Source organism: Pezoporus flaviventris, unplaced genomic scaffold, assembly GCF_033815535.1.
Source record: "Pezoporus flaviventris isolate CSIRO_AGI_PZ_B2104156 unplaced genomic scaffold, CSIRO_AGI_Pfla_v1 ptg000045l, whole genome shotgun sequence".
Classification (NCBI taxonomy): domain Eukaryota; kingdom Metazoa; phylum Chordata; class Aves; order Psittaciformes; family Psittacidae; genus Pezoporus; species Pezoporus flaviventris.
Window position 1 is genome coordinate 24,819,139 of NW_026892593.1, and position 21,691 is coordinate 24,840,829.

A 21,691-nucleotide genomic window follows, 5' to 3' on the forward strand; every position below is an offset into this window, starting at 1 on the left:
ATGAACAACATATTTTAAAGATTTTATATTAGAGCCAGTAGAATTTCTGAAAAGTTTTGTTAAACCCACACCATACCTTGAATTTCTTCCTCCCATGTTTTCATGCTGCTAATACTGCAAACATTTCCAGCCACTGAAACCAAAAGAATTACTTTCCTCCATACCAGTTTCAGACACAAACCTGTATCATCAGTCCTTCTGGTTTGCATTTTCTTGTTCCTATCTTTCTGACTGTTTTCTGTGAGAGGACTTTTCTTTTTTCTAATTTTCAGAAAAAAAAAAAAAGAAAGCTTTTTAAAAAGTAAAGCAGTGTATAAGTGAATTAAAATGCACATAAGACTGGCACAAACATTTTGAGATTTAATAAAATTAGAATTCACCTTGATATAACATGAATCCACTCTGAAAAACAACCCAAACAACTAAACAAGCAAACCCCAAAATGATAAATAGCTTGTTTGAGCTTTTGCCCCTTGTATAGAGGGAGTTGAGTGAGAAGTGCATCCTCAGTGCGTGCAAAAACTGTCTGCATATTTAAATTCATCCTTTTCCCCCCTCTCCTTGCTTCTTCTGTCGATTTACTGCTTTTGTAGCAGTTCTGAGCAGCATATGTTTTACTTGGAGAAAAAGGTGACAGGGACCTTCTGCAGGAAACTGTTACACTGGACTGGATATGACAGGCTGGATGGAGCTAGGGCTGCATTTCCTGCTGCCTGAGATTGAGGAATTCATTTTGGGTGCAACAACCAGAGTAGACTACTGTGGGAAAAGCTGTGAAGCAACTGTTCAGATCAAACCCTAAAGCTGTGTGTATAGCTGTGGGAGAGGTGCCTGAGGACTGGAGGAAAGCAAATGTCACTCCAGTCTTCAAAAAGGGCAAGAAGGAGGACCCGGGTAACTATAGACCGGTCAGCCTCACCTCCATCCCTGGGAAAGTGATGGAACACCTTATCCTTGGTGCCATCTTAAGGCATATCAAGGATAAGAGGGTTATGAGGGGCAGTCAACGTGGCTTCACCAAGGGGAAATCATGTTTGACCAATCTCTTAGCCTTTTATGGGGAAATAACACGGTGGATGGATGATGGCAGAGCGGTGGATGTGGTCTACCTTGACTTCAGCAAAGCATTTGACACAGTCTCCCACAGCATCCTCACAGCTATATTGAGGAAGTGTGATCTGGATGATCAGGTAGTGAGGTGGACTGTGAACTGGCTGAAGGAGAGAAGCCAGAGAGTTGTAGTCTATGGGGCGGAGTCTAGTTGGAGGCCTGTAACTAGTGGAGTGCCTCAAGGGTCAGTACTGGGACCAGTATTATTTAATATATTCATCAAAGATTTAGATGAGGGAATTGAGTGCACTATCAGCAAGTTTGGTGATGACACTAAGCTGGGAGGAGTGGCTGACACGCCAGAAGGCTGTGCTGCCATCCAGCGAGACCTGGACAGGCTGGAGAGTTGGGCAGGGAATAACTTGATGAAATATAACAAGGGAAAGTGTAGAGTCCTGCACCTGGGCAGGAACAACCCCAGGTTCCAGTATAGGTTGGGGAACGACCTGTTAGAGAGCAGTGTAGGGGAGAGGGACCTGGGGGTCCTAGTGGACAGCAGGATGACCATGAGCCAACACTGCCCTTGTGGCCAAGAAGGCCAATGTCATCCTGGGGTGTATTAGAAGGGCGGTGGTTAGTAGGTCGAGAGAGGTCCTCCTTCCCCTCTACTCTGCCCTGGAGAGACCGCACCTGGAATATTGTGTCCAGTTCTGGGCCCCTCAGTTCAGGAAGGACAGGGAGCTGCTGGAGAGAGTCCAGCGCAGGGCAACAAAGATGATGAAGGGAGTGGAGCATCTCCCTTATGAGGAAAGACTGAGGGAGCTGGGTCTCTATAGTTTGGAGAAGAGGAGACTGAGGGGTGACCTTATTAGTGTCTATAAATATATAAAGGGGGAGTGTCACGAGGATGGAGCCAGGCTCTACTCAGTGGCAAACAATGATAGGACAAGGGGTAATGGGTACAAACTGGAACACAAGAGGTTCCACTTAAACTTGAGAAGAAACTTCTTCTCAGTGAGGGTGACGGAACACTGGAACAGGCTGCCCAGGGAGGTTGTGGAGTCTCCTTCCCTGGAGACATTCAAAACCCGCCTGGACACATTCCTGTGTAACGTTATCTAGGTGTTCCTGCTCCGGCAGGGGGATTGGACCAGATGATCTTTTGAGGTCCCTTCCAATCTCTAGCATACTGTGAAACTGTGAGAGCAAACTGATCTTCCCAGAAAAGGGGAGCACTATCTAAAAAAGCTTGTAAATTGCTTTGTGTGAGGGGGAAAAAAAATATGTAAGTATAGATATTTTACTCATTTGTGCTGTTTACTGTTGGTGACATTTTTGATTTACTTCAATTTATTTTTTTTTTTTAATAAATATACTTGTCATCATGCAAGAGAGAAAGTGTCTTGCAGCTCAGAATCCTAAAATTTTCATGGCAAAAACCAACACAGAAAACCACTGTATTCTTGATAAACTCCTCAAAGTTCTTTCATACCCGCTTAAGTGATCAAAGTCTCTTAGAGCAATATCCTCAGTTATTGTGCAGGGTCCCTTCTGCTGTCTGTGAAAGCATACAAGTAGAGGATAATACCATGAATATCAAATGCAGCACAATGCTTGAGGACCTGCTGACATAGAAGAGCAGGTATTGAGAAAGACTGTCATGTGGAAAAATACTTCCTATTGAATTTCCTATTGCTGTTCTTTGCCAAATCCTCATAAGCAGGTCAAAGGTCCTATTATTAGAAAGATTTCTGTCACAGTAGCCAATCTGTGGTTAATTTAGCTGGGCTTCATCTACAGGGTGGACACCTGCGGTTAACTGAGGGAACTGTGGCCATTTTCCCCAAAATACTGTCTAAGCTAAAAGTAGAAGTTGTGAAGGAAAAAAAAACCCAAACCAACACCTTAGGTTGGTTTCTTTTCATTGTGAGATTTTTAGCTGTGAACAATTTTATTATTACTGTTCATATTTTAAAGTATATTTTTTAACTTCTGCGAATGGCGTTTTGTAACTGTTGGTTTAAAACACATTTTTTGTTTTGCTGATGTTAGTTCTCAATTTTATCCTTTATTCTGTTATAACAACTGCCAAGTTTTCAGCTACATAAATAAGTTATCGTCAGCATCATTCTTTATTTTTGAAATGTTATTTTATCATATAACAAGTTCCACTGAGTTTAATGTTACACAGCCTGGGAATAATTTATTTCTTTATGTGCTTACTGAGCACGTGGAGATATTTAACATTATGTCCTATGAACAGTTGGTTTTTTTTAATAACCATGAATAGAGATGCAAATTTTTTTTTTAGTTAAGCCTCTGTCTTTACCATTTAGTAGTTTGAAGATCATTGATTTTCGTTTTCTATATCATGCGTATGAAAAGTGTTTTTATCGCATGTGGCACAATTTTACAAAAATAATTATAATTGATTTAGAATTCAAGATTTCTCTTGGCCTCTGTAGAGATCTTTTAAATTGCTCATTGATTTGTTTTTCTCTGAATTTACATTGACATCATGTCTCTAAAAGCGTATTACCACTCTTTCTAGAGTATACACTATATTGTTATTGCTCTTTCTTTTACCTCACCATTAGTACTTTACTTGCTTTCCAGTGTTACTTTTAAAAAATCTGCTACAGATACTTGCAAGGTAGATGAAAATATTTTTAGGCAGTTTGTCTTTAATAATTTAATGTTAAGATGGCCAGATGAAGGTGACATATGACTTCCTTTATAGTCAACAGTGAGAGAGATTCTCCTCCAAAAAGGTGATTCATCCGACTTTAATTGTCTGTTACCTTCTGTGCACTGACTAGAACAGACAGCTTATCCAGAAGGCTTAGTTTCTTGGCAGTAATAGAGGTTAAATTTGAGAAAGTATCAAGCTACTCAGAAATATCAGGAAATAGATTTTCTCAACAGAGTAAGGAGGTGCCTGCATTTAGAAAAAAATATAAAGCAATGTACTTATTGAATTTAGGTGATTTCAAATGTAGAAAATACTTTCAGATTCTTCAGAATCACAATTTTGTTTCCTAATATCCTGTTAATACTATCTAAGATGCTGAACTTGGTATCCAATAGAGACAATGTGAGAACCAGACTTCTCAACTTCTAAAGTTCGAGATAACACTTTAATTCCTGAGTTACTGACATTTTTAACATCTATATATGCATTCAATGCTTTATTCAATAACTTTGGTGGTGTTATATAACTGGAAAAGTTTTCTGGAACCCCATCAGAAAGGAATAATGATCAAACATTGCTACACAATTCATGGTGCATAGTCATAACTAGCATCTTAGGACAGCAACTGATTATTTGATTTTGTATGCTTGGAAGAGTTGCCACTGAACATAGGTCTAATCCCAGAATCAAAGAAGGTATAGAAGTGCATGTTACAACATGTAAGATTCTTTAAGAGTAAGCATAATTTTAAGAATGATACTAATATTTTATGTATAGGTTAAATCGATTCTATCTAGTCTCACATATGGCAACCTGAGAATGATTTTCAAGCATCTGATTGCATTTTGCAGTTTTCTGTGCCTTTCCCTCTGTTTTCTGTTTCAACAGAAGTAAGCCATATTTTATTTCCATTACAGAGTAGAATATTTGGGCAGCTATAGTAAAGATGAAATATGGTTCCTACAATACAGCATAATAGTTAATGAGACAGTGAGTACATACTGTTGTTGACTTAAACATAGAAGCCAGGTATTCTTATACCTAGATTTTGCTAACATCCTACTTGTTAGATAAATATATATATAAAAATATATGCTTTCAAAGCCAAAGGTGAAGTTAGAGTTTTTCAGCCCTTTTGGAAAAGGTGAAAATAAGGTGAAATGGCCACTTAAAACAGCAAGTAATTAATTGAGTGTCTCTGTTAACAGGAGGAAGGTCAAGTGTACATACCTATTGTGATTACACAGTCTGCATTGCAAGCAGTTGAGTTGTTTAATCTCAGGGTGGTTACATTAGAAGGCTGAGAACCAATTAAATGAGATATTACTTCAAAATAGTAGCTATTCTTCTGAGTCATTGTAGTATTTTGAGGGTTTTCAGAGCGCCTTGTCATGTAGTTTTGCAGTACCAGTTACCTTTATTGCAGTGAAATATTTTAATTAGTTTTCAATTTTAATCTATTTTTAAAAAATTTTATTTTTTCTTTAGTTAGCTTGCTGAAATTTTGAAATTTTTTTTTGTGAAATATATTTGATTTTTTTCTTTCTGAGTTTTTTATGATTTTGTCCTGTATGTGATTCTGAAAGTTTTTCATATGCACAGTTTAGATTGCTGGATCCAAAGTATAGAAAGGCTTGCTTAATTTTGTCAAATAGGTGTTATATGTCTAGGTTACTCTGGGGAGAGTCCATAGTTATCCACTGACACAGATTAAAATTATTTGTGATAACCTTTCAACATCTATGAAAAATGCTGAAAATTTGCTACTAATAATGTCTCATCTAAAGATGGCATGCTGTAGATATAGCAGGGAAAGCTCAGTTGCTTTGGAAGTATGCAGATCTTTATTCTTTTCCCCCAAACTCTTTCTTCATCATAGTCTAGTTTTTCTCTGAATTTATTACCCTTGGAGAGATCTTTACTGCTGTGTTTGAAAACTCAAGAATAAATAAGAATTTAGAGAGGAGCTAAGGAATGGGGGCCTATAAGAAAAGAAGGAACAAGCACGGGTATCCAGGAATTGAAGAGCTTGAGTGAGTTGTTTGCGTATTCTAATTATTGCATGGCTACATGGCAAAGTGTATGACTCCTATACTGAGGCTTCGTTCAGATTGTTGTTTTTGTTTAGAGATCAATTAGAATTCACTGTGAAATTTCAAGGAAGCATTATTTTAGGTTATGCTCTAACAGTTGAAGATTTAATAAAATATAATACTACCTTTCCAACAGTGTACACTTGCAATCTGTAATTATTATAAAACAGTACTTTCAGTAAAAACTAAGTAAATTTTTGGCAGTGAGTGATTTTGCTTTTTAATAGAGGTTTGACTAAGAAATGCTAATGCGATGTGGAGTTAAATTAAGAATTACAGGATGTTATTGGAAGTACAGTTTTCCTCATTTTTTTAAGTATATCTTTTTACACATTTTCTACTGGGGTTGCTGAGCAAATCAAGCATCACAAGGACTTACGCCTAACTAGTCGGTGCAACTGCTGTCTTGAAGTACTATTTTGTAAATTACGGATAAAAAATGGTGAATATTCAAAATGGTTCGCTAAGCCATTAATTACTAAGACTTGAGCCTGCTTCCTCAAATTTAGCTCAGAGGGAATCGAGGAGCAGTTGGAGAATACTTTCCCATGCTCTCATTCTCTGCTAACATTGTCAAAATTGCATATGATTTCTGCATAGTATTTCTATTTGAAAAAAAAGTTGTTTATCAATTCATTCCCTTAAAGTTATAATACTAAGGTCAAAACTGGTTCAAACATTGCTACTGATAGGTGAGCATGGACTCAAGTGGGGTAGAATGCCATTTGGGAAATGCCTTTTTAGTAATTGAAGGAGAAGAAAGACAAAAGAGAAAATAAAATTACTTCAAGACTTTCAATAAATTTCCAGTATTTAAAACAAGCTGCTTTTGCATTATGAGTTTACTGTATAAGATCTTCCGTGATTCACCTATCTTGCTAGGATCTTAGGATATAGGCTAAAAAGCAGTCTTTATAGAAAAGCTTTTAAAAATTTCAGTTTCAGCCTCTTAAGCACGATTTGCTGTGGGTACTCTTGAGAAGAATGTAGGTAGACAACTCAAAGAATGAAATAAGGGTCAAACAACACTTAAAAAAAGTGGAAATGTTATGAAAATGTTATAATTGAGCAAATATTAATTACCTTCTGGAGCAATTGTTTAAAATTGTGCTAAGCAGTATAAACTAGAGTAGATAAATAATCCAAGTGATGGAAAGGGAAAAGTTTAGGAGCAATATTGTGGTTGAAGTACTCTGTTGCTCAATCAGGAAAAGAGAAAGCTTTCAGAGAATTGTCAGCATTATTATCTGGCAATCATTTTCTGAACAGTGAATTTTACTGATGTCTGTGTTTTTCCTCCTGTCTTTCCTGGCAAATATATTTGGTAGTACTGCAGTCCCAAACTGATCAATACAGGGTTGAACATAGAAGAATGGATACTTGTATAAATTTTATGTATGTATATATAAATACATGTGTGTGTGTATATACACGTGGTTTCTCTAAGCTCATATAATTAAAAATAAAACCATAAATGTGTCATATATTGAGGTACGAAGTAGGAAAGATTATTGGTGCTTTCCTGAAACAGAGCAAAGTGTCACTTTCTAATGAGATTCAGCTATTATTGTATGCCTCCTAAAGAAACTACCTCTTCGTATGATTTTTTCAATTAATAGTTTGTTTCAGCCTGCAGTACTGGGGATACATCACTGATAAAACCCAAATGAAGCTACTCAACCACTCTTCATCCTCATCATTATTTTCTCTTCATGATGATATGCAATGTCTTCAGCATTAAAAGCATTAAAAAAAAAAGAAAGGAAACAGAATAATGGAGCTCATCTGCTAACATATACCTTTTAAATTTAGAACTAAATGTCTGTGTAGAGAGGTTGTTGTGTGACTGTGTCCCAGAATAGTGTGTAGGCTGGAGGTTAGACTCTTGTATTGTTGTGTCTTGAAGTACTTGTTGTGGATGATACAAGAATTTCAATTTGCTCTAACCACTGCAATGATCTACCATCACCTCTACTTAACCTTTCTATCTTAATTCCTTTTCAGACAAATGACCAAATGTGAGAGGCTTTAATTCAAAGTTAACGATGTTCTGATGACATAGACATTTGTTTTTCTTTTTTTTTTTTACTGCAGTGGACTTACTCATCAGTTTTTAGTGAAATCTGGGTGTGGAGGAGGACTATACAGCTGAAAGTTAATACAGAATAAGACAAACATATAGGGTTAAGAGAAAGAGCTAGGATTATTACCAGAAGCTAGTTGTCTCAGGTTGCTTCTGCAGAGTTGCTAAGACTGCATCTGGAAATGACAAACAAAACTTCTATGATTCTATGAAACACATACTGAATGTCTAATTTTCCCTTGTTAATTATTTTTCTTAAAACTCTGAATCTGGATTGCGATGTCATGATTCATGTCTTTGTTCATGAGTCTGGGATTTCTGCACTTCACTGTACATAAATTTAGCAGTTTGGAATAAACTAGAGATTGTTGTTAAGGCAGAGTGGATTGTCCCACTGTCAGAACGTATTCCAGACAAAGAGGACATTGCTTTTTTGTTCTGTTATTCGCAGCCAGCTATCACGTGGTCTGTAGGTGAAGTTTAAATAATTATTTTGACAGATAAAACCCAAAATATTCATTAGTTTTGGATGTTACACCGGCCACTGCTTTCTTTTTATGTTATACAGTGGTCATTCTCCTGAGCTGCTTGAACAAAGAGATATTGGTAACAGTGAGTTATTCTCAAACTCACTGGCTTAAGGGACACACTGCTAGACTTGCCTGTTTTCCGTTTTTCTTCATGCAACAAGGAAAAAGTGACTGAGTGGCGAAGAATTCAATCTGCATTTAACAAGTGGGTTTATTTTCTGGAGATGTTTTTCCTAGTGCATTCCTGATGTGCTGCTAACTGCTACTTGTGCATTAATATTTGTAATGTGCTTGAGAGCTTCATAGTGATTCTGTTTCTACTTGCACTGCTGTCCCTAATTCATGCCTAGCCAAAAATGTTTATACAAGGATGAGGAGATACTTTTACGGAGGAAAACGTAAGCTTAACTTTTTGAGAGACTAATTTAGAAAATCACTAAGGAATGGTGTCTGTCCTGTGAAACATCAGATAAGGATCTGGCTGGTAAATGTACGGATGTTTGTTACCAATTCACGTTAATGACATCTATATCCTCTGAATGCCATCATTGGGAGAAAAAAATATGTTCACTGTGTGTAAGAAATCTCATCTGTTACCACACAATATCATTTGAAAGAAATGTGCCTGAATACAACCTTTTATGTAAGGAGAATGAAAAAATACAGTGTAATTTAGGAAAGGTCCAAGCTGGTAAATCAACAGTTTCTATTTCCTTCTGTTTTGAATGACTAGCATTTGAAAAAAAATACTGCTTGTTACGTCACCCAGATATCAGCGTCAGAGAAAGACTAAACCATTATGGCTTACAATATTTGGGACTTTTTAAAATTCTTTCATTCTTTAATTTGTTCTATATCTGCTGCAAAATTTCATACGCAGAAATTGCCTCTATCTGCATGGCTTTGTGATTTCCTTAATCAATGAAATCCCATTGTTGCAATGAACATCTTTCAGGAACGCATCAATCTCCATCACTTCAGAGCTAGTCTCTTTTACCTCCTGTTCAATCACTGTGGCTGTTGAACAAAACATTCTGCCCACCTCTTGAACAAAACATTCTGCCCACCTCTTGAAAATTCTGGGTCTAAAAGTGCCAATGTTATTGGCCAGTTTGAGCCTGCTGCTCCCTCTCTTTTCAGTCCTTTGCCATTTTGGTAAATTGCAATCTGAACGTTAGTATAAAGATTATTTTAAAACTATTCTGGCTTCAAATAAAACAGATATTCCTGATTTATAATAACTATCTATAAAGAATTCCTTGAAGTCTTTCTGATAAATTATTTTCTTCAGTTAAATATGTTGTTACAGGCAGAAAGAAAACCACTCATAGAACAATTACTCATATCTCAGATTTAGAGTGAACTTTATTCAAGATCATTACAATTTTTTGCATCAGGAAGGCAAGTTAAGGGAGAGGTCAGTAACTACATTAAAATACATGCATACTAATCAAGTGAAAATGCTTACATGTGGAATTTCAAAGAACTTTTGAAAGTAAGGTGTTAAACCAGAACAGAACTTTTAAGAAGAGCAAGCTTAAAATTTTGTTTCAATTTAGTCTTTAAAAAATGCTGAGTTCATCACATACATCATGCATTGCTATTTCTTTTACTTAAGTTTTACATTAAAATACTACAATATGAGCCTAAATGAATTAAAAATTAAATCAATTAACAGAAAACATTTTTTGCAAGTATTTTAAATTTATAGTAGCTTGTAATAATAAAGGTGTGTTGTTTTTTCTTGACTGTGCTCTGATTGAATATAAGAGGTGGTCAATGCTTGAATGAGTGTGCATTGAAGCCTGCTAGGGAGTATCATCAGAAAGTGCTGTGAATACTCTATATATTTAAATTATATGAGCATCTAAAATGATTAACTCCTCCCGGGAGAAGTATTCTCAGCCTGATAAAGGACATGAAAAACAAGACTGAACTGGAATATGTGTCATGGTTTAAACCCAGTCAGGTAACTCGTTCGCTCACGCCCCCCCCCCCCCCTTTCTTGCCCTCCCCCTGCTCTCGGAGAGACAGAGAGGAGAATCGAAAAGAATGCAACTCCCACGGGTTGAGATAAGAACAGTCCAGTAACTAAGGTATAACACAAATCACTACTGCTACCACCAATGATAATAATGATAAAGGAAATAACAAGGGAATACAACACCTCACCACCAGCCGACCGATAACTTGCCCCCCCCAGCCCCGACCAAGCACCGACCGATACCTCCTCCAACCCTGCAGTCTCCCAGCCCTTCCAGCTAACTCCCAGTTACATCCTGGGCATGACGTGCTGTGGTATGGAATACCTCCTTGGTCAGTTTGGGTCAGGTGTCCTGTCCCTTCCTCCCCCCCGGCCTCGCCCCCCCCCCGGCAGAGCATGAGGCCCACAAAGTCCTTGGCCAAACAAAAACATCGCTATCAGCTCTGTTCCTGAGCTGAAAGTCAAAACACTGCACTACACCAGCTACCAAGGAGGAGAAAAATGACTGCTACTGCTGAACCCAGGACAATATGCAACTCTTTGGGTAAAATTTATGCTGAATAAAATATTAATGTAAGTGATTCCATGAGTTGAAAATTCAAGCGATATATAGGAAATCAAATTACGGTCTTTATTCATGTTCACTGTTCCACACTGCTTTGTGAAAATAGGGTTTCATGCTTGGTAAACTGTAAAGTGAAACTATTTGGTACTGTGAAATTCAAAATTATGTTTCTTGAATTTTCCTTTCGTTACATTGAAATATAAATATATTACACACACACACACAGGCACACGCACGCACACACTCACACACACACACAAACCCGAACCACTTTTAAAATATTTGGAATACTTTTTTTGGCTTCACGTGAAAAAAACGTTGAGAAGTCTGAAACTTTTTTTTCTTTTTTTTTTAACTTTTGGAATTGAAATTGAACTGCAAACACCTTTAATCATGCAGCAGTGCAGGCAAGCTTTTAATCCAGACTGATCTCAGCTTTGCTTTTAGGGCAATCAAGTCTTTGTGTATTGCCACTTGACTAGAGATGAGCGTAAACGTACTGATCAGTGGTGAAGATGACCAACTTTTTAGGAATAAAAGCTGTAACACAGGGTTCTTCCAATTATATATCTAGGGAGCTTTACTTGGATTATGATAGACAGAACCCAAACATCTTTCCTATATACAAGAAGCAAATAAAAATAATTTTTAAATAACATGAAAACACTCTACTAAGGTTGCATAGTTAAATAAACAAAAGTGAAGAATGACAAGGAAGAGGTAAAATATATAGAAAAGAAAGAAATTATATGGTGCACATGTCTACATTAACCTGTCAGGACTACGATAAGATAACACTTCTTAGAGATAATTTGTCACAAGAATGCTGTGTTTTTCCATGTTATCAATTAAAATTAGTTTGCATTTTACTATTTGTTAATTACTGAAATGAAAGTAATGAGAGATCAAGTAGCCAGAGCCATTAATACCACAAGACCTGAGTTCAGGTTTTATGACCCCTGGTTTTAATTTCTTAATTTCTAAAAGCTTTGCTTTCTCATAGTGCTAAGTAATGCATGATCAGAATCCACTCAATAAAACGTGCTTATAGGAAAATTGAAGTGAAAACATGGTATTGCATTAAGCAGCTTTGGATGAAGAAAATCTTACAACTTTTTTTAAACTTCCCCAATTCCCTAAATTAGTGATAGATATAAATATAACATAGGGAGAAGTTCTTTTTTTTTTTTTTTCCCAAAGTGAGTGAATGAAATGACTGTATGATGGGGAATTCAGGTTTTAATGCATCATCTATTTGTGAGGTATCCTCTTCATTGGTGGTGGAATATTCTACTTTTAATGTTGTAGAGTGTATTTTTAATGATAAAAGGTTTGTTGATTATTATGGTGTTTATAAGCAGGTGATTTTTCAGCACCTGCTTTCAGTAGTGATTTGCAGTGAGAATGATTACTGTAGATTCACTTCAGGGTGGAACATCCTGATTGATGCTCTATCAAGGAGAACATAGAATCTCCTAATGGATTTAATAGTGTCTATTTTTTTGTGGAATTTCTTTTCATTTTCTTAAAACAACAGGAACATTACTGATTGTATAACCTTATACCCTGTTTCAGGTCTCCTAGAAACCCTGAACAGAAGATCATTAAACGAGTGATTGCTCTTGAAGGAGACATTATCAAGTAAGTATTTTAAGCTTTAGTCTCTGAGTCTTTATAGGAATAGTGGAGCTTTTCAGTGGATTTTAAATCAGTATCCTAGACAACGAGAACTTTCTAGTATTTTCTTTCTATCTATTCTTAACAGGGATGTCAGCATTGTACCTGTCTCCTTTTTAATGAGAGGAGAAGTGCTACACAAAACTGCTCACTCTCTCACAAAAGGTACACGGGTGCAAATAATGCGTGTTTCTTAGAATACCTGTGCCACATATCAAGGCAGGTAATTGTACAGCATTTTTTTCAGTAAGATTAAAGAGCTGTGATTTTTCGTTTAGAGTCCATCTGCTGTTTCATACTGTGATTGGGAAACACAAGCAGGGTGGGTTTTTAGGGATTATTTTCCTCTTATTTTTTTTTTTTCTTTTTTTTTTCTTTTTTTTTTTCTTTATTTTTTATTTTTTTTTATTTTTTTGAGGCAAAGAACCCTCACAGTTGACTGTCTTCGCTGCAGTGTGGGATTCTGTAGGGAATGTGGTGTTACTGGTTTGGAATAAATTATTTTATCAGGAAAAAATATCATAGCCAGAGTAGACTCTAGTTTACCTCAAGACTTGATTTACTTTGATGGATAGACCTTCCTGCTGGGGCTGGGTGGAAATAAAATACTAGTAGATGTAAATCAGGTTTTATGGGAAGAATATTATTTATTGAGAATTCTTGTTTGAAAATGTTTTTTTCTCCCAGGTACAGAATAGAATTGGCACAGAGCTGGGAGGTAAATCCCTAGTTTCTCACACTAAGATATGAATGACCCTGGGAGCTCTCAGAAAATATGGCAGACTGAGGCTCAATTCATTTAGATAATGATTCTTGCTCTGATGTAGTGAATACTTAAGAAGTACTTGGCAGCTGCAAATTCAGATCAAGGACTTGCATGTGTTCTTAATGAACCCCAGTTAATAGAAGCACTAGTGGGCATTGGGGCTCTATGGACTATACCTGTGTATATTTTTTTTCCCCCTTGCAGTTGGTATAATTTCTGTTTTATCGAAAAATACTGAATCATCTCAGTTTGAGAAATGCAAATAAACTCTGGCATCTCTGTTGAAGCAAAATATCTGAAATAACAAACACTAAGAAGATAATAATTTGATGTTCAAAAACGATGAACATCTACAGTTAAAACTAGCTATCACTTTAAAGAACTAAAAATGGAGGAGTAGTGTATGCTACTGAGTGATGCCTTTTATCGACCTATGTCCTTAAGGGGATACTTATTCCTTGATGTATTTGATATTAGTGCTGTAATCCATATAAGTGGTAAGTATTCATATTTCAGTATTCCTCATTCATTTCTGTAGCAATGTCAGAAAGAACAATATAAGGCAACTTTGAATGTTACTTCTAACTGTTCTATATTAACATATTTGAATTTTTGAAACGGAATGTAGTTTTTGATAATGCAAAAAGCATTTAATAACTTAAAATCCAGCTGTAGGAAATCAACTATGCTGTACATTGAAATGCCTTAAGACTCTGAACTTTTCAATAGATAAGTTCAATAGAAATAGTTTCAATAGAAAAGTTCACCTTCTGTGGGTGTTCCTGGCTAAATGGACAAAGGTATGGGGTATAATAACTGTGAGATTGTGTGCAGAATACTGATGAGCCTGTAGGTTGGTGAATCAGTCATGCACACAGGAGACTATGATAATTCTCATTTGTCTTTGGTAAAATACGTTGGATTAATTTACTAATAGAAATATTAATCTCAGTAATTCAGATGTGCTTTTTTTTTCTATTTGAATGCATGATAATTATCCCACAGCTTTCTGCTTTAACTGTAGAAAGTAGTTTTTAGCAAAAGATAAATTATTGATCTACTTTAGCTTGTTAAGTTTTTATTCCATATTATTATCCCTTAATTGTGTATGTGTAGAAAACATAAGCAATACTTGTCACTTTCCATAGCACTAGGGTAAAGCAAAAGCTTAACTAATAACGTATAACAGAAAAGCTTGCAAGATTTTTCTAAAATATGTATTATTTTTGTAAAGACACTGCAAGTAGGTATGAACTAGGATATTTGTGACTGAAATGGACAACTGGTAACTGAAAGCATGTATAGAAAATATAAATAGAAGCTTTTGACTCCTACTTGATGTCTGAAGACACTCTTTATTACAAACCAAAAATAATTGGGTTTGATATCTTGAGATTTTATGTCTATATATTTTTATATGTTGAATTATACCTGATCAGGATAAAATGATGCTCTGAATGTAACTGAAAGTAACATGGATCACATATGAAAAAGCATCTGGAAGTATGGCATTTTTCCCTATTGTTGTTTCTTTTTTGGTATGGGTGAAATGTGATGAATAACTAATGTATACTGACCATAGAGGAAAATCTGAACATCTTCATTCCTAATCTAAAGTCTTTGTAATGGAGTATATATGCCTGTATAATAAAAACCCCACTTCCTTAGGCCTTTCACTGCTCTGTTGATCAATCAGAATTCCTTCTTACTGAGAACATATCCAGGTTCACCAGAGAAGAGGTGTTTCAGTTCCAGGGTACAGAAAAACGGGAATCATCACTTAGATGCGGTGGGGTTCCAGCACTTATGGGGCTGTTTTGGGTACATTGGTTTTGCAGAGAGGCGGTGGTTATACAGAGAGGTGTTGTATTGGACATTTTATCGGAAAGGTGAGTTTAATGTACAAAGTCTGTTGCTCTGCAAATTTTGTTTGGTGTCATGTAACAGAATCAATACACTTTCCAATGGTGAGTCTTAGAGTCTTCCCTTGTGAAGTAAGATTTGTGAATAATTGTGAGTTGGAAGGTATTTTTGTTTAGTGCTCCATAAGACAGGTGACAGACAATATAGTCTATGAGTCTGCAGTTATGGTTTTGTAGATGAATGAATTATTTTCATTCAGTCTATTTGGGTGCATGATTAATGATAGTTTGTCACAAGAATGTTGTGTTTTCTCATATTATCAATAAAAATAAGTTAGTTTGCAGTTTACTATTTGTTAATTACTAAAAGTAATTGTCGTGGTTTAAACCCTAGCCAGACAGCTTGTTCACTCACTCCCAGTGAGTGGTGCCGGGCTGAGAGCAATTGAGGGCCCCCTCCCCCCACCCCGGGGCTCTCCCCTTCCCCGCTCACAGAGGAACAGGGAAGAGGATCGAAACAGTGCAACTCCTACGGGTTGAGACAAGAACAGTCCAGCAACCAATGTACAACACAAATCACCACCACTACCACCACCACCACCAATGGTAACAGAAAATAACAAGGGAAGAGAATACAATACCACCGGCCAAGAAACGAGTCCCACCCAGAAGCCCATGTCCTTCCACTTAACTCCCAGTTACCCCCCACCCCGGGCATGACGTGCTGTGCTATGGAATACCTCCTTGGCTAGCCTGGGTCAGGCACCCCGTCTCTGCTTCCTCCCGGCTTCCCCTCCTCCCTGGCAGAGCATGAGCCTCACAAAGTCCTTGGTCAGGGTAAACATCACTTAGCAACAACCGAAAACATCGGTATCACCAGCACTGTTCCCAGGCTGGAAGTCAAAACACAGCACTGCACCAGCTACCACAAAGGAGAAAAATGACTGCTACTGCTGAACCCAGGACAGTAATGAAAGATCAAATGAGACTTGAGTTCAGATTTTATGACTCCATGGCAGAAAAATCCTGTTTTTCAGTTCTTAATATCCAAAAACTTTAAATAAGATGAAAATTGTGAAATTTTGTAAACAGTAATGACTGACTTCTAGTTTTTCAAGAGGAATATATGAGATCAATAATAGTCCGTTTTTATCATTCATTTTGTATTTTTCAGATAGTCACACATTAGGGAATACATAGAACTTCTTCACCTTTTGAAATATGCTTTTAGGACTGAAAAATGCTACAAATACACTGGTTAAAAAAAATTCTGGCATTTAAATTGGTTTTGGTATCTAGACTGGAAACAAATGGTTTTGTTTCCAGTCTAGATACTAGTCCAGGCAAAATGAGTTTGGTAGTGCCTTGTAAATCCCTGGAGGCATGTAGTACAAACCTGTAGCAGATAATTTAATTTGAATGCATTAGTAAAATTTCCTCCTCAAAAGAATTTAAAGAATAAACAGAAAATCACTATTTAGCCCTTGAAAATAAATCTATAGGTCAGGTTGCAATGTAGACAATATTGCAAAATATATTTCCCATAGATCAGGTTTTGTTTTCTCTTCCGTGGATTCACAGGAGAATTAACTTTAAGTAGGAAATCATTACAATGGTTCCTGAAGACTGTTTAAATGATAATTCTTCCAAAGGAGGCTTTCTTTTTTAAAGTCAATATAATCTAATTTGTTAAAAATTAATGTTGGTATTATAACACACTTTGAATAACTTGAAATTAAACTTATTAAAGCTCATTTATCTTAAGTGCTCTAGTGGAAATTCAAAAATCTATAGTAATATATCACAGATGAGTTATGGTGTGCTTTCAGTAACACATACAAATGAAGGTTTATGTGAAGTAAACCAAAACTGGGATTAAACTAATAACATTGAAAATTAAGTCTATTTGGTAAGTTGCTGAACTAATTTGTTTTCCTTCTGTCTGTCACATCTGCACAGGTCTATGGGAGCTTGGTGTGCCAATTCCATTTCTTTCATATAACTGTTTGCTTTTTAATACTGTACCTCGTCTAAGAATGATTTGTGAGCCTATAGAAAAACTGATTTTAAAAATTTTGTCCAGGGATATTATTAGGCTATTTAGGAGTAAATGTTCTAAGGACCGAATGTTTCAGCAGAGTGACATTGCATTTAAGTGTTGCATCTTGCAAAACTGCTTTGAAGAAATCAGTAAGGAAATATTCATTGTTTATCAAAGCACAGCAATGCAGAGATAAATCGTTACATTATTAGGCTGTAGGTCTAAACCAAGCCTCAGTAACTTTTCCACTTTTACTGCAAGTTCCATCATTAAATTGCAGAAACTATTGCCACAGAAAGTTAGAAATTATAAGAGATAATAAGGGATTTGGAAAAGGAATAGAGAATTAATAGAAATAAAGCCCATCAACAGATATTAAATGCAGCAACCGCAGTATGATCTCATGTTCTCCTGTTGCCCAGCTCTTGCAAGCTGTTATATTTCTTCCAGTCAAATATCCCATACTGCCTTAAAATATAACCAGAATCTGGTCATTCTGTCCACTTGTTGGAGAACACTTTCAGCTTCAAACAAACTGTTCACTGCTCCATGCAAGTGTTTGGTTGCCTCGTTTTTCCTCAGAGAGTAGGTGTTGTCCAGTATAATTTCAGTATAAAAAAGACAAACAAAAGTTTTCTAACTGTAATTTTCACTGAACCAGCTCAATTTCATCAGACAATTGCAATTTTTTTTCACTGAGGACCAAGGTTGGCTGACCGGCAGAACAGCTGTCTTCATACAGAGACTCTACTAATTGATAGCAACTTCTGTTAGATTGTACCAAAAACTTACTGCCTGACTCTAGGAAGCAGAATAGCTTTCAGAAAAACTCAGACTTTGCCAGTGTTGTGACGCACAAATGTCTATAGGTAACATCTTCAGGTCAGCCACCTGGCAGGAATTGCATCCAGTCGTTTTCCATTTAATCACACAGAAGTAATTTTACGTTCACCGGTGCTGTAGTAAGAGTCTCCTCCATTCCCCTGCCCCTTCCCTGACCACCCTGACATACACACAAAGATTTTTGGTAACTGTTCTGAGGTACTGGTGATGTGGTAAGGTACTGCTTGTAGTGGCTGAAAGTAAGAATAAAAAAAATGGATTATCAGTAAAAGACATCAAGACTAGGACTCACCAGTTAATCATGTTACAGAGAGTATGTTTATGGCTGTCTCCTATTCACTTCTTTCTCAAAGTCCAATGTCTCTGTCTTTGGGTTGTGAGTAGAGATCTCTAAGTGTGGAAACCCAAAAAGAGTTTTCGTGGGACTGACAGAAATGAGAATTGATTGTACTGTAAACAAACACAGCCCTGTTCTCAGAAATTACAAATTTTGGAACATCTTTCCTTCTGACTAATTGCAGTCTTCATATTGTTCTGTCTTTGTATTCCAAAATATTTTTATTTTGTGGCCATATGCACAAAATTCACTTCTCACAGGATTTATGTGGTTTATTTTGCACTACTTACTGTTAGGTAATGATTTGATTTTTTTTTAAGCCAATGAAAGCTTTCATAGTTTCCAGCTGTACTGCTCTGTCATGACTCTTCAGCATTGATCGTATCCTTGCAGGTCTCCTAAATAGAGTTTCCATTGATCTATTTTGGTTCCATTTACATATGCAGAGTTCTTGCATGACTGGACTCCATTTCTGTAAATGCAATTGATGGGAATGTATATCAGTACAACATCTTTGAGCTATAAAAACAATAAAACCTGGGATAAAGATTTTATGTTTATAATGGATTTCTAAGGCTCTATAGATCTTTAGGTCCAGTAATGAAGGTCTGCAAAGCTGGATTTCTAAACTTCTGCATTCTTCTCACTCATTGTAAAATATGGAGAAATGCTTTTCCTTTGCGTTGTATTTCTATTGCCTAATAAGGCAATCAAAGGAAGGCGCATGAAGAGACAGAACAAGAATGGAAAGTTTAATATCAGGAAAAATTGTATATATGTGCTATCTTTTGTTTTCAGAAAATACAGGTAAAATAATTCTCACAAAGGTAAAAAATATAAAAATGCAGAAAATTAAAAGACATAATTTTCCATAATTTTGTTTTGCTTTTTTCACAATGGAGGGTGTGAGTTTAAGTATATATATAGATGTATTTACTCATTCCTCCATGCAGTAAGGTCTTCAGTCCTTTAACATCCATAACATTTTAAAGACATATTTTTTCTTAAGAGTACAGGTAAGATTGCTAAAAGACCATGTCTCATTAATACCAATAACATTTCCCTGATATTTCATTTGGTTTCATTTTTTCGAAATTTAGTGCTGGAACAGTGACAATGTAATTTGATTTGGTGAAATAGTACAGAATTTTCAGTGTTAGTTTCTAGAAAAATGAAACAATGTATCCTATTACCTCTGACGTAAGGAAGTTTGATTTGGACAACACTAAGAGACAAAAAAGGAGAGACCATCAGTAACACTAGTTTCCACAGAGCTACTATTCAGACTAACCCTGCTACTAAAATTGAGTATGCAATTGAAATTGCAGTGTGTACTCAGCTATTCTCTATTAGTGTGTATCTGAGCCAAGACACAAATGACAGCTACATCTACAGGAGAGAGAAAGGCTTTTTTAATGATTTTTCTTCCTTTTTTTTTTTTTTTTGTTTAATTAGAGAAGCAGCACTCTAAAATGCAAAAAAGCAGCATCTCCTTTAAGATTGCATATCTGTGAGCACTGTGCATAACATGTCTCAGCAATGCTCAAAGGCTATTTTAATCTGCCAGGGTAATAAACAGTGGGGAACGTTTAAATGCTCTGTAGGCACCTTGTAGTAACATTTCTGGTGGTTTTCAATAAATCCCTGTAGTTATGTAGCCTGTTGTTGTGAAGTATACTCCAGTATATGCAGAAGTGTATCTGCAGACACTTAACTGCCAGCATCAGCTGTAGCTGTGAGAAGTACCGTGTGCTAATATATATTAGAGAAATAAGGGAAAACAGGCAGACGAGCACTTTATGTCTTTAACATTGAAAACTACACAGATGGGGAACAGAAATCTGGGAGAGGAGTTGGGAAAAGTACCATTGAAGTATCATGGCTGCACTTATACCAACACCCTAGAGTATGTAACTTCTGCTGTTTTATCCCACCGTTGGTCAGTTGTGACGTTCTGTGCAGTGAAAGTATCCAGCAGAGTTTACTTCTGACTGGCTTCCATGTGGTGGACACTGAGTGGAGACCAATACAAGAACAGATAATACTACTAACAGGCAGGTTGTTATTTTCTGTTAACTCATTTCTAGGATGTTAAGGCTTTTGATGGGAATGGAGCTGTGATACACACAAATGCTGTTTTAGGAAACAAAAAATCACCATTGTAGCATAGACCACACATAGACTTCAGTGTCTGCTTTGGGGCAAGAAACACATCTGTAATCTAGAACAAGCTCAGCAGAGGGCCTCAAACCCTCAAGCTGGTCAGGGGCTGCAGCACTTGCCCTGTCAGCAGAGGCTAGGGAAATGGGACTTGTTCAGCCTAGAGAAGAGGAGGCTTTGGGGTCACCTAACAGCAAGCCCCCAGTACCTATGGGGAATTTAGCAAGAAGGTGGAGCCAGGCATAGTGGTCCAATGAGAATAACTTGAAACAAGAGAGGTTCAGACCACACAAAAGAAGAATTTCCTCCATGACAATGGTCAGATAGTGGTGCAGTTGCCAGAGAATCTGTGGTCTCCATCCTCACAGGTGCTCAAGACCTGGCTGAAGACCTCAGTAACCCTGGTTTGGGCAGGAGATTGAACTAAGGACCTCCAGAGGGCCCTTTCAATCTCAACTATCCTGTAATTCTATGACATCAAATACTAATTTTTAAATGTGTTACATCACATTTAGAGGAATGTTAGAAGCTTAAACAAATGCCATGTATTCATCTCACTTAGGAGAGCATGTCTTTTGTAGGCATTTTTCTTTAAAGAAATACATATGATTTCTGTTTCTTGAAGCTAATTTGTTGCCAAGACATCAGATGGATAGAAAAGAAATGCATACAAGTATAATCATCTCAATGGGAAGTGCAGTAGGTTGTCTATGAAGATATTAAAAAAGTGAGCAGCAATTGAATGAAATGCACTAACTTCTACAAAATCCAGTAGTTAATAAAATGCTTTCATGTATTTTAATTTTCACAAATAACTTCCTTTTTTGCTTTTTAAGCTATGGTGACAAATGTCATTGGTTGTCTGAAATTTGGCACTGAAGTCCATACTTAGTCATTGAATACAGGGTGTGTTTATTAAGAATGGTCTTTATCCTGAGCAATTTTAGGACTTCACCTTCTCAACATTTAGATGTTTGTTAATTAGTTTCTAGACAGAAATAGTTGAGC

The 21,691-nt window shown here is 36.5% G+C and overlaps 1 protein-coding gene across 6 annotated transcripts in view; it reads left to right on the forward strand.

Moving 5' to 3' along the window:
* Positions 1 to 21,691, forward strand: part of IMMP2L (inner mitochondrial membrane peptidase subunit 2) — a 628,424-nt gene that overhangs the window by 286,157 nt on the left and 320,576 nt on the right. For 4 of the 6 annotated variants that reach the window (XM_061467718.1, XM_061467717.1, XM_061467720.1 and 1 more), the window contains exon 4: positions 12,573 to 12,638. The exons of 1 other annotated variant lie outside the window; for it this stretch is intronic. In XM_061467718.1, coding sequence (XP_061323702.1) covers positions 12,573 to 12,638 — 66 coding nt within the window. Of the gene's footprint in view, positions 1 to 12,572; positions 12,639 to 21,691 lie in introns of those variants that run through there. One more of the 6 variants, XM_061467724.1, reaches the window with a different exon arrangement.